The 11,037-nt window shown below is 36.5% G+C and overlaps 1 protein-coding gene across 1 annotated transcript in view; it reads right to left on the bottom strand.

Moving 5' to 3' along the window:
- Col19a1 (collagen type XIX alpha 1 chain) overlaps positions 1-11,037 on the bottom strand; it is a 409,660-nt gene that overhangs the window by 293,645 nt on the left and 104,978 nt on the right. The window contains exons 10-11 of the mRNA XM_008856281.2: positions 7,551-7,595; positions 4,881-4,925 (exon numbers count right to left, since the gene is read on the bottom strand). Coding sequence (XP_008854503.1) covers positions 4,881-4,925; positions 7,551-7,595 — 90 coding nt within the window. The remainder of the gene's footprint in view (positions 1-4,880; positions 4,926-7,550; positions 7,596-11,037) is intronic.

Raw genomic sequence — 11,037 nt, 5'->3', positions numbered from 1 at the left:
TATATATGGCATTTTTGGCTGCCATCTGAAAATTTGAATTATATTACTTGAAAATTACTTGATGTGAACTGTTGAGTAGAGATATACAAATGTTTGGATGCACAACTAAGTGATAAATAAGATCAGATAGTTTTGTAGTAGTAAAGTATGTGTGTGTATATATACATATATATGTATATGTATACGTATAGATATGCTTTATTCTAGGTTATAAAACATATTTCTATGATTTTACTAATTTGAATATTACACATTGTATACAGAGTTAAGTAATGCATACTTAAATGTATCAACTAGAAGTAGTATTAAGTGGACTGCTTCCCCAGTGGATAGCATCCACTAAAATATATGTACAACTGCTATAAAACCAGAGGACTATGTTGGCTAAACATAATTTTCTGATTTACACAACCTATCCTATGACATTTCAGCATGTAGAGAGGACTCCAGTAACAGTAAGACAATAAAAATCACATCACTAGAAATTTACAAGGACTCATTTTCCAACAACAGTTTTAAGACACAAGTTAGAGTGCAAGCCATATGAATTTCCTAGTTTTGTGACTGCTTTGTTGTTATTAGCTTAACCTACAGTGCAAGAAAACATCAATAAACATACAGTGAAAATAGGATTCCCAGAAGTCTAAACAAGAGTCTCAACTGTGACCACTCAGCCTAGAGGCTATTTCAAGGGCTGCAGGCTGTGCACACCTCCCTGAGTCAAATGATTCATAGAGAAAAGCTCACTTGTTTTTGCTAAAATTAAAAGACATTAAAAAACTGATCATGTAGGGCTGGAGAGATGGCTCAGCAGTTAAGAACACTGGTTGTTCTTACAGAAGACCTGGGTTCAAATCTCAGCACCCACAGGGCAGCTAACAACTGTCTGTAACTCCAGTTCCAGGGGATCTGACAGCCTCTTCTGACCTCCACAGGTATTGCACGACATGTGTGCACTTACCTACATGCAGGCAATATATGCATACACATAAAATAAAAATAAATAAATTTTTTTAAAAACTGATAATTTTAATTCTCCAACTTGGACTATCCACAGCAGCTGATCACTGTAAGAACTGGTTGCTCTTTAGGCCCATGGACAATATCACCCATGAATAAGTCAGACTTCTGCATCTGGATTTCACATCCTTAGATTCAACCAACTGTGGATCAAAACTTGCCAGAAGAAAAGTGTCTGGTTGGCATGTATGTGGGAAAAGGTTAAATCATATACACTGTTGGTGAGAATGAAAACTAGTTCAGCAACTTTGGAAACCAGTCTGGAGGTTTCTCAAAAACCAGAAGTAGAACTCCAAAATGACCCAGCTATACCACTTCTGGCCATGTACCAAAGGGTTTTCTATCCTTCTAAAGAGACACCTGCATACCACCTTTATTATGGCTCTATTCACAGTAACTAAGAAATGGAATCAACCTAGATGTCTGTCAACTGGCAAATGGATAAAGAAAGTGTGATACATACACACAATGGAATTTTATTCAGCTCTAAAGAAAATAGAATCATGAAATTTGAAGGTAAATTAACGAACCTGGGAAAAATTATACTGAGGAAACCCAGATCCAGAAAGACAAATGTTGCATGTTCTCTTTCATATGTGGATCCTAGTTTCAAATCTTCTGTTTTGTGCATTTAGATTGGAGTATATGCGGAAGCCAGGAAACTAAAAAGGAGCCTTTGGGGGTCAAGGAGGATGATTAAGTGAGGGGAGCTAGTGGAATATAAAGAAAATAAAAGGAGAGAAGGAGAATACTGGGGGCAGAAAGGTTTAAACAAGGAAGAAGGTGGGGGATGGGGAAAGTCAGGGAGGTGATGGGAGAGATAATCAAAATGAAGGTGTGTGGAAAAGTCAAATGGAAATCTATTGCCTTGCAGATCAATTAAAAATATAACTGGAGGGGATAGAATTATTTTATTCTGCAACGAGTGAATTTTGTCATTCAAAATCATCAACTTTTAAACATAGTAAGGGTTTCAATAAGGTAATTTAGGAAGAAAGGCATTTCCAAAAATAATTATATACTCATTCTTCCACAACAAATTGAAATTCAAATTTGTTTGGTTGATTTTGTTCTGCAAACAATGTATTGTGAACAATCCAAGAATTGTGTGTTCTTATCACACCCAGTTGAGTGCTGTCACAGACTTTTCTTGTTTAATCTGAAAACAAAAGTCAACAACATGACCTTAATTATTTCTCTTATGGATAAATATATGTTTTATTGATCAGACACAGACACAATTCGTGTGTGCTTTCAGTATGTAACACTGAAAAGGATCAAAGAGTTACTATATAGTAAACAGTCATCAAAGCAGCACTTTTTAAGCTGAAGTGTAATTACATGAATATTACATCTGACTAGGGATCATCAGAATTATGATTGTAATTAAAGACATTGTCCTTTCTCTTTGATGCTTTTTTTTTCTAATATCTTTCAACTATTGTCTTAAATGTTCTCACCTTGTGGTAAAAGAGATTGCCAAACACAGCAGTCACTAAACACAGGAAGTAGAAGGGAAATCTTTGAAGCAAAATACAGTGTCTTCTTTTTCATCTTGTTATTGGCATATAATAATTATATGTAATGGGTTTCATTATGACATTTTAATGTGTTACATAATTTATTTTTATTAGTATGTGAGAATCCTTTCATTACCAAGAAATGCCAGCTATGTACATAGAATAACAAAACAACCATTAAGCTTTAAGGGTATTGGTAACTAAATTATAGAAAACATATCATGGCTTGCCTAGTTTCACTTATTTCTACAGATAAAATCCTATTAACGAATCAAAAATATGTGTATAGCGGGGCTGGAGAGATGACTCAGCAGTTAAAAGCAATGGCTGCTCTTGCAGAGGACCTGGGTTCAATCCCCAGCACCCACATAGTGGCTAACAACCATCTATAATTCTAATTCCAGGAGACCCAATGCCCTCCTCTGACCTCTGTGGGCTTTGCATGACACAGTGCACTTACATACATGTAGGCAATATACTCATACACATAAAAAATAAAAATAAAATAAAAAATATGCGTATATAAGACATTGTCTGACAATGACTATTATTCTAAAGCAAAATTTTTCTATGAATTTCTAAAAGGCCTATTTTAAAAATAGCCATAATTTTGATGGAATTTTTCCTCAACTGGATGGTTATTATATGACTATCTTTTCTCTCCCTTCTTCAGCGAGGAAAAGTGATTATCATGTAGCTTACAACATTGCAATTTGTCTGGTAATTATAGAAGATGCTCATTGTTACTACAAATACTTATTGAAGAGGCAAATAACTGAGCACTGCCAAGAAAGCTAAACATAGGCAACGCTGGATAATTGGGGATCATCTCTTCCACCTGCTGTAGCTATGTTTGTGAAAGAAAAAATGCCTATTTTTCCAAGAATTATCAGGTGACTTTAGTAGTTATTTATTAAAATAGCATCCTGTCTTAAGGTATGAAATCAACCACTCTGAATCAATTTTGCAAGAAGGTGACTTGTGATGACACTCGGGTAAAGAGGCTGGCATCTGTCCTTCATCCCTCAAAGCCTATTGTCTACACTTATCCATCTCCCTCTGAGGCTCCAGCAGCTCGGGCCTGTGGCCACATTCACCTGTTTGTTTTGGCCAGCAGGAGCCATCAGGGGGAACTCTGAGGTGAAGGATAGTTGGGGTACTTCTTACCATGGCTGGTAGTCGGACTGACTACCTTGACAACAATGCTTCCCTTGGCTCCTGTCTGCAGCCTTTTCTACAGTTTTCCCTGACTCTGTCTCTGTACTCATATGAGGTTAAAGAGTCCACTGTAACCTGGTGCAGGATGGTATAAATTCTTGTGAGTTTCTTATACTTCGATCATATCTTCTATGAAACTTTTTGAAATTATTCTGATTTTAGTGTGCTGTTTCTTTTCTTTGAGTCACTGACTATTACAGGTAGCTCTTCTTTTTCTTTTCAGGAAAAATTTCACTTACAAAGCAGGTGTGCAGATGAGCAAAATGTATTTAGAGACTTTAGTCATAGTGGACCAATGTTATCATAACATAAAAATGCAGTGCTTAATATATATATATATTCATTTATATATTAATGAATGAGATGAATATAACTAGGAATGCCAAACTACTAAATAAGTTTGGAAAGATTTCTGACACTTACCAATATAGTAAGTCTGCTCTAACTGAAGCAAGTCATTTTCAGCTTTGGTATAAAATTATTAACCATCTTACATAAATCACACAAAAGAAATGGCTGGAGAGATGGATCAGAGGTTAACAGTGCTGACTGCTCTTGCAGAGGACCCGAGTTCAATTCCCAGCACCCACATGGCAAATAACAACCATCTATAACTCCAGTTCCAGGGGATCTGAGGTCCTTCTTCTGATACTTATTGAAGAGGCAAATAACTGATCACCTCCAAGAATGCTAGACATTGGACATTGCATGACAGAGGTGCACTTGCACACATGCAGGCAATACACTCATACACATAAAATAAAAATAATAGAATATTTTTAAGATCATATAAAAGAAGCAAGATGTCACATTAAAAACATATTCTGATTACTGATGGGCAAGGGGGAGTTGATCGTTAAGGGAGGGACTATAGATAGGCTGACTAGATCCCAGTGGAACTTGCACTGAGGGATGTCTGGGGGCAATAAATTGACTCGATAGACCTTAACACAAATGACAGAATGCATGAAATCTGGTGGGGGGGCTATGTGTGTGGATGGGGGATATAAAGATGATTAAGATGCCTTGTATGAAATACAAAAAAATTCAATAAAAATATACAAAAAATTATTTTATGTGCACAATTCATCTTCTCAAATGCAATGTAGAAAGAAATATTACCTTTTCACCAATTTCTCCTTTGCTGCCTTCAATACCTTGTTCTCCCTATAAAAGAGCAATATGATTTATATAGAATAAGAGCAATACTTAAAGTTCATGCAATTGACACAATAATAGTAATATATCTAATAGTAAAAATGTCAGTGACTTAAATATTCCTTTGTACTGTGTAAGCTCTAAGCCAATGTTTAATAAGAAAGTTTAAATAGTACAAAATACTAAAGGACTGATTTTCTAGACACTTCACTAGTCCCAAGAAAATCTCATCCTCATAAGCCCGACTGTCCCATACATATGCTGAGCCTGGTAACTATGATACAGTCCTCTGAGATTTCCTTTGAATTAGCAGAGTGCCTAGCACACAGGGACTTGGCCATTCTTGTTACTACTGTTTCATTAGATACAGTAGAAACAGACTTCTTTAAAACCTGCTTTCCATGCACGTTTCTAATGGAAGTTTCATAGTGAGTAAGTTTAGGGTTGAACTGTGGCATTCAGAGTTCATCTCTGACACCAGCCCAGACTCTTCTCTGCCCTGCTCTTGTGACTCCATTACAGGAGTGGGACTCTGGTGCTCACAGAGCTGCTGTCTTTTTATTCCAAAAGATGCAATTTCTGCAACTGAACTCTCTCTGATTTGGTAAGTTAATTTTTATCATAGACATATTGATATTCCCTTCACATATTCAATAAATGTTCACAGAGAGCCTCCTACATGTCAGGCACCCATGACAGTGTTGCCAGGAAGTGAATGCTGGGGATGGTTATGTGTACCCTCTACTCACTGGAGGTCATGACATAAAGCATCCAGCTGGCATCCCCTGAGTGCACAGATACAAGTGACTGGGGAGTTTTTGTTTAATTTCTTTTTTGGTTGTTTGAGAGAGGTTCTTATACAGACCAGATGTCTTTGAACTCACTATGAAGCCAAGGACAGCCTTGGACTCCTGATCTTCCTGCCTCATCCTAGGTGCTAGGATTACAAATAGAAATATGCCACCACACCTGGATAGAGACACGGGGTTTCTTAATTGTTTTTCTGTAATGTCTCAGAAAGGTGAGACGATATAATTTAAATTCACATAAATTATATGGAGTATAAAGGGAGCTTTTGTATTACATATATAATTTGTGACTATATTAGCACAGTCAAATACACATATAAAATGTGTTACCAGCAAACAATAGCTTTTACCACTGAATGGATGGGCCTACCTTTCTTCTACTGTTTTTACCTAAAATATAGACTTTAACGCCATCTGTTAATTCAAGCTGACACTGAAGCTGCTAAATGCCTCTACCACATTAGTTACGATGTCAGCATGATGCAGCCACCACAAACAGCTGCTGGGAAGTCCAAAACTATTTCCCAGCAGATAAATCTGAACATCCCTTGGCTTGAAAGTCGACTCTCAGATTCAGTGCATGCTGTAGTAACGGGTTTTGCCTAGAACTGTTGTTCTAGGCAGACTCAGAAGTGTGCCATTTCAGTTTCCCAGCTCAATCTTATCATCTGTATGGGGCTGCGTAAAGAAACGTTTTTTTTTAAAGCTGTAACTATAGCTATGAGTATATCTTTTTAAAGGGCATTTTTAGCTACAGAAAGAAACCTATATCCATACTAACTCCTGAAATTTTGTTACTAAAACTTGGAAAACTTCACCAGAACATAGAAATGACATGCTTGGCTTTGGTGGGCATCTAAAATTGCAAATATAATGCTCTCCCCTATGGGGGATTACGGGTTGTATCATGACAGCTGGCCCCACCTGAGGTGACTGTTCTTCCCACTGGAAATCTGGAGTAGACACGCCTCTGTGTTTCCAATAATGCTGCTTGCATACAGTCAAGCTCCTCCCCAGAGAAAGAAGGCAGTCTTTGGATGACAGTGAAGGGTACAAAGGAAATTCACTTTGGTAAAGAGAAAGTTGCCAGGCACAGAAGGCAGCGCCCTGGCCAATGAAAAACTCATCCATCATAAATGTGGCATTCCAAAGGATTATTATTTTTCTGTACAGGAGCGGATTGAACCTACAACTTTACATATGCCTGGCCCTCTATACTTTTTATTTTGAGACATGCTCTCACTAAGTTGTCCGAGCCAACCTTGAATTCACTCTGTCGACCAAGCAGGCCATTAACTTCCACTTCAGTCTCCCAAGTAGCTAGGATTAGTGACCTGCACTACCAGACCAAGTAGAAAGTTGTTTGTTGAAGTGTTAGGTTGCGTGTGACTTTTGTAATATTTGATATTTCATGTCATTGTAGATACTATGTTTGATTCAACCTGAGATATAAAAAAGAGCAAATAATACGTAACCAATTATAGTGAATGTCAGTAAAAAATCAGTCCATTGTATATTTCTTTTTACTATGATTAATAAAAATGAGAGTGTTTCTGGCACAACTCTTATACTTCATGGCCCTCAGAGAACATGGCTGCTGATTTCTTCAGAAAGGCACACTGCTAAAACCCTGGGATGGTTTTCCTCAAAGTCTCTGAGAAGGAACTGTATTCATGGATCCTTTAGGTATTAGCTTCCTAACTGTCTTTGGTAGAATTTAGTTTTATCAATTACATTTCCCAAATTTCTACTATTTTCTGTGTGAATTCAATTGTCAAGATGTTAAAATTCTTAGTTCATATGAAACATTTACAAAACCTATTACCTTTTGGCCAGGTAAGCCTGGAATACCACGTAAACCATTTTCACCCTAAAAGAAATATCCAAAATAAATTTTATTAGCCACAAATATAATGACCAAAGAGCTCTTCTTTAAAACAAAACAAAACAAAACAAAACTGTGGTGTTGTGAAGAAAGGTAACCTACTTCGGATGAGCTATCGTGTGTAGGGTCTTCCATCTTTTTCTTACCCCACAACTCCAGGATGATCACTTCAAATTTTAAGGTAAAGAAATAGAGGCTCTGAGATGCTGGGTGCCATGCTCAAGTCACTCAACTAGTAGTATTACCTGGGGTGTGGATTTCACAGCCTGTGTTTAATAACTCTTTTACTATTTTTACTTTCAAACCTCTGGGCATATTTATAAATACTTTTTATGGGGTTGGCATTGTTTCTTGAACAAACCTATCAGGGAGTTACTATTCCCATAATAACCTTATACAAAAGATTACACCCTGACTGGAGTTCAAACAAATGCACTTCAGCTGGGGGTAATTTCCTATCTCCCTACATGGTCTCTGGAACCAGGTTTCACTCTGGTTTATAAGCATCTTCTTGCCTAAAGTGTGATATCATTTAATATATATGTTCTTATTAAATTTATGAACCTGTTTCCTTTCTTAACCACATGTGCTGATTGCCTTTCGAGTTTTGGATTTTTGAGGTCATATGCAATGACGTTTTACATGAAAAGCTTCCTTGGAGGGTTTATCTCTATCCGTCCAGTTCCTGTTGTGGGTATAAAAGTTTTCAGCAGATACCCATCATTTTCTTTTACTGGCATTCACCAGCATCTCTTTGACAGTCCAGTGTGTGAGCAGCATACCAGATGGAAAGAAATATTCCTAGGAGGATGAGCACACTCTCAAGGGAGCCTCAAGCATTTAATTTGGGGTATGGAATTTACTTTGTTGTCTGAGTTTCCAGGTTTAAACAGCTCAAAATGCAGTAACAATGCTACGAATCTGCTCTATTTTTGCTCAATACTTACAAAATTAACTCAGAAATAATGTTTTTAAAGCATTACCTAGAATACAAGTATCATTTCTAATAATTAAAGAAATTTTAATTCTTAGAAAAGAAAAGAAAGAAAAGAATCACATCTTCAGAATTCAAAATACCAACAAGATTATATGCCTAAGTATAAAAAGAACGATTTTATTACTAACATAGTTTAGAAAGTTTTGTGGTATACAGGCATACCCATGATTTTAAGGACTACAGTCTTTCTTAGCTTGGACTAAATTATCAAAGTATTCTACAGAATTAATGCTATCATCATAGGAAGGCAAAACTTGGTGGTAAAGTGTAATTACATATGGAAGCATCAACAAAAATTGCACAATTATTTGTGTAGTAAGCATTTCTATCACTTTTAAAAGTTATTGTAGCTGGGCGTGGTGAAGCACGCCTTTAATCCCAGCACTTGGGAGGCAGAGGCAGGTGGATCTCTGTGAGTTCAAGGCCACCCTGGTCTACATAGTGAGTTCCAGGACAGCTGGGGCTACAGGGAGACCCTGTCTGAAAAAGACCAAAAAAAAAAAAAATCTTGTAGTTTCAGACCTTAGGTACTGTTCAAGTCTAGTAGAAACTTCCAATACCATCTGATAAAGAGATAATAAACTTTGAGTATCTGATGCCAGGAAAATTATATGGAAATAGGGCTTTTATTACTCATCACTGAAGTATGCTCATTTGTTCATAAGAAGCAGATTATTTTCCTCAGTTGATCCAATATAATATTTTATATCATATTACAAGTTACACATGATAACAAGATATGGCATATAATCCAATAAAGTTCAATGATACAGTATTTACACGCCAAAAATCCTGTTTGGGAGGAAAAATAGCAGTGGCAGTCCCTCTTCCTCTGTTGGCAGCCGGCTCTTACATACCGTGGCCTGAGAACTGGCACTGAAAGTCTTGCTGCCATGGTCAGGTTAGTATTACATCCAAACACGCTGTTAATTGAATACTAAGTCTTAATACTGTGTTTCCCTATGACCAATGCTAATTGATCTCTCCTCTTTCCTGAGGGGAAATATGTTTGGCAAGCATTATTCTAGATTCAGAGACGACGAATGCATAGCACTGATTATCTCAGAAAATAAGTTTTCCTCACATGACATATCAATATATAGAAGTTTCTGAAATGTTGGCACTTTCAAAGTTTAAGTTTGGAACTTTAATGCTTAGAATTAACTTACTGTCTTTCTACTGTGTTTCTCGAAATTACCAAAGATGCCCTACTTGGAGAAGCACAATCATGTTTAATAATATGAGCTTAATCTACTCTATCAGAGGAACAGGATCATATTTTTGTCTCTACCTCAAAAAAGGAAAGATATGTTTATTAGCATAAACAAAAAAAGGAAATGGTCCAAAAGAATATAGTTTTCTTTAGCATGTTAATGGAAGATATGGAAGATGTTAGTGCTGTAAACACTGTATCTAAAACCTATTTATGCCAGTAAAATGATCACTTCTTACTGCTTCGTCTGCAACAAAGCAAAGTCCAAAGTGCTGCAGGAATTCTGGAGTCAAATCTAATTCTATCTACAAAATCAATTCCTGCAACGTTACCCAAAGGGTATGCTTACTTGTTTCGTGTGTGTGTGTGTGTGTGTGTGTGTGTGTGTGTGTGTCTAAATTCCCGCTTTCTCTGCCTCTCAACTTGCAACCTAAACAAGACATATGATGCCTCTCTTTTAATTTCCAAACAATATTTTAATTCATTCTTGGAAAAAATTACATTCAATGGTTTCAAAGTAATCATAACCTTTAAAACTTGTTTACGAGGATATTTTATTGCAAGTGTTTAATGTCTGAAACCTATATGGCAGAAGGCAAGAATAGACTTCCAAAAGTTGTCCTGTGATCTCCACATATGGGCCTTGGAATTTACACACCCACCCACATATAAATACACACATATACACAAATAAACAAATAGATAAATGCATTTATATTCATTGTTTTTATGAAACACCATAATGAGGTTCTGACTTTATTGAAAGCTTCTTTAAATCAGGTTCTTTTGCTGTTTGGTTTGTGTTGTAGAGAACAAAGAAAATATTCCATGTATGCTTACCAAATTAAAGCTTTCTTAACTTACATTTCTTCCCATTAATCTTATTTCTGCTATCTTCAATTATTAAAAAAAGTCACAGGTCTTATTCATGACATCCTTTTGTGTCACAATCAAAGCTTCTATTCAGTAAACCATCAGTGATAGTTTGGAGTCTCTTAACATTATGAAACTGTTCTCTGGTCACACACTGCCCGGTTAAGACAGCCTTTAAAATATGACTTTCAAAACTCAGCATATTATCTCAGGAATGGTTACAGAATGGAGAGTAGGGACAACACACACACACACACACACACACACACACACACACACACCATGTTTTGTTATACTAAAATGTCCTATTAGTATAACTTGACTTAAAAAATCTTTTCTCTCTG

This window comes from Nannospalax galili, unplaced genomic scaffold (genome assembly GCF_000622305.1).
Source record: "Nannospalax galili isolate Female #2095 unplaced genomic scaffold, S.galili_v1.0 scaffold206, whole genome shotgun sequence".
Classification (NCBI taxonomy): domain Eukaryota; kingdom Metazoa; phylum Chordata; class Mammalia; order Rodentia; family Spalacidae; genus Nannospalax; species Nannospalax galili.
The sequence above is the reverse complement of the archived record's forward strand: the minus strand, read 5'-3'. Positions and strand labels throughout refer to the sequence as shown.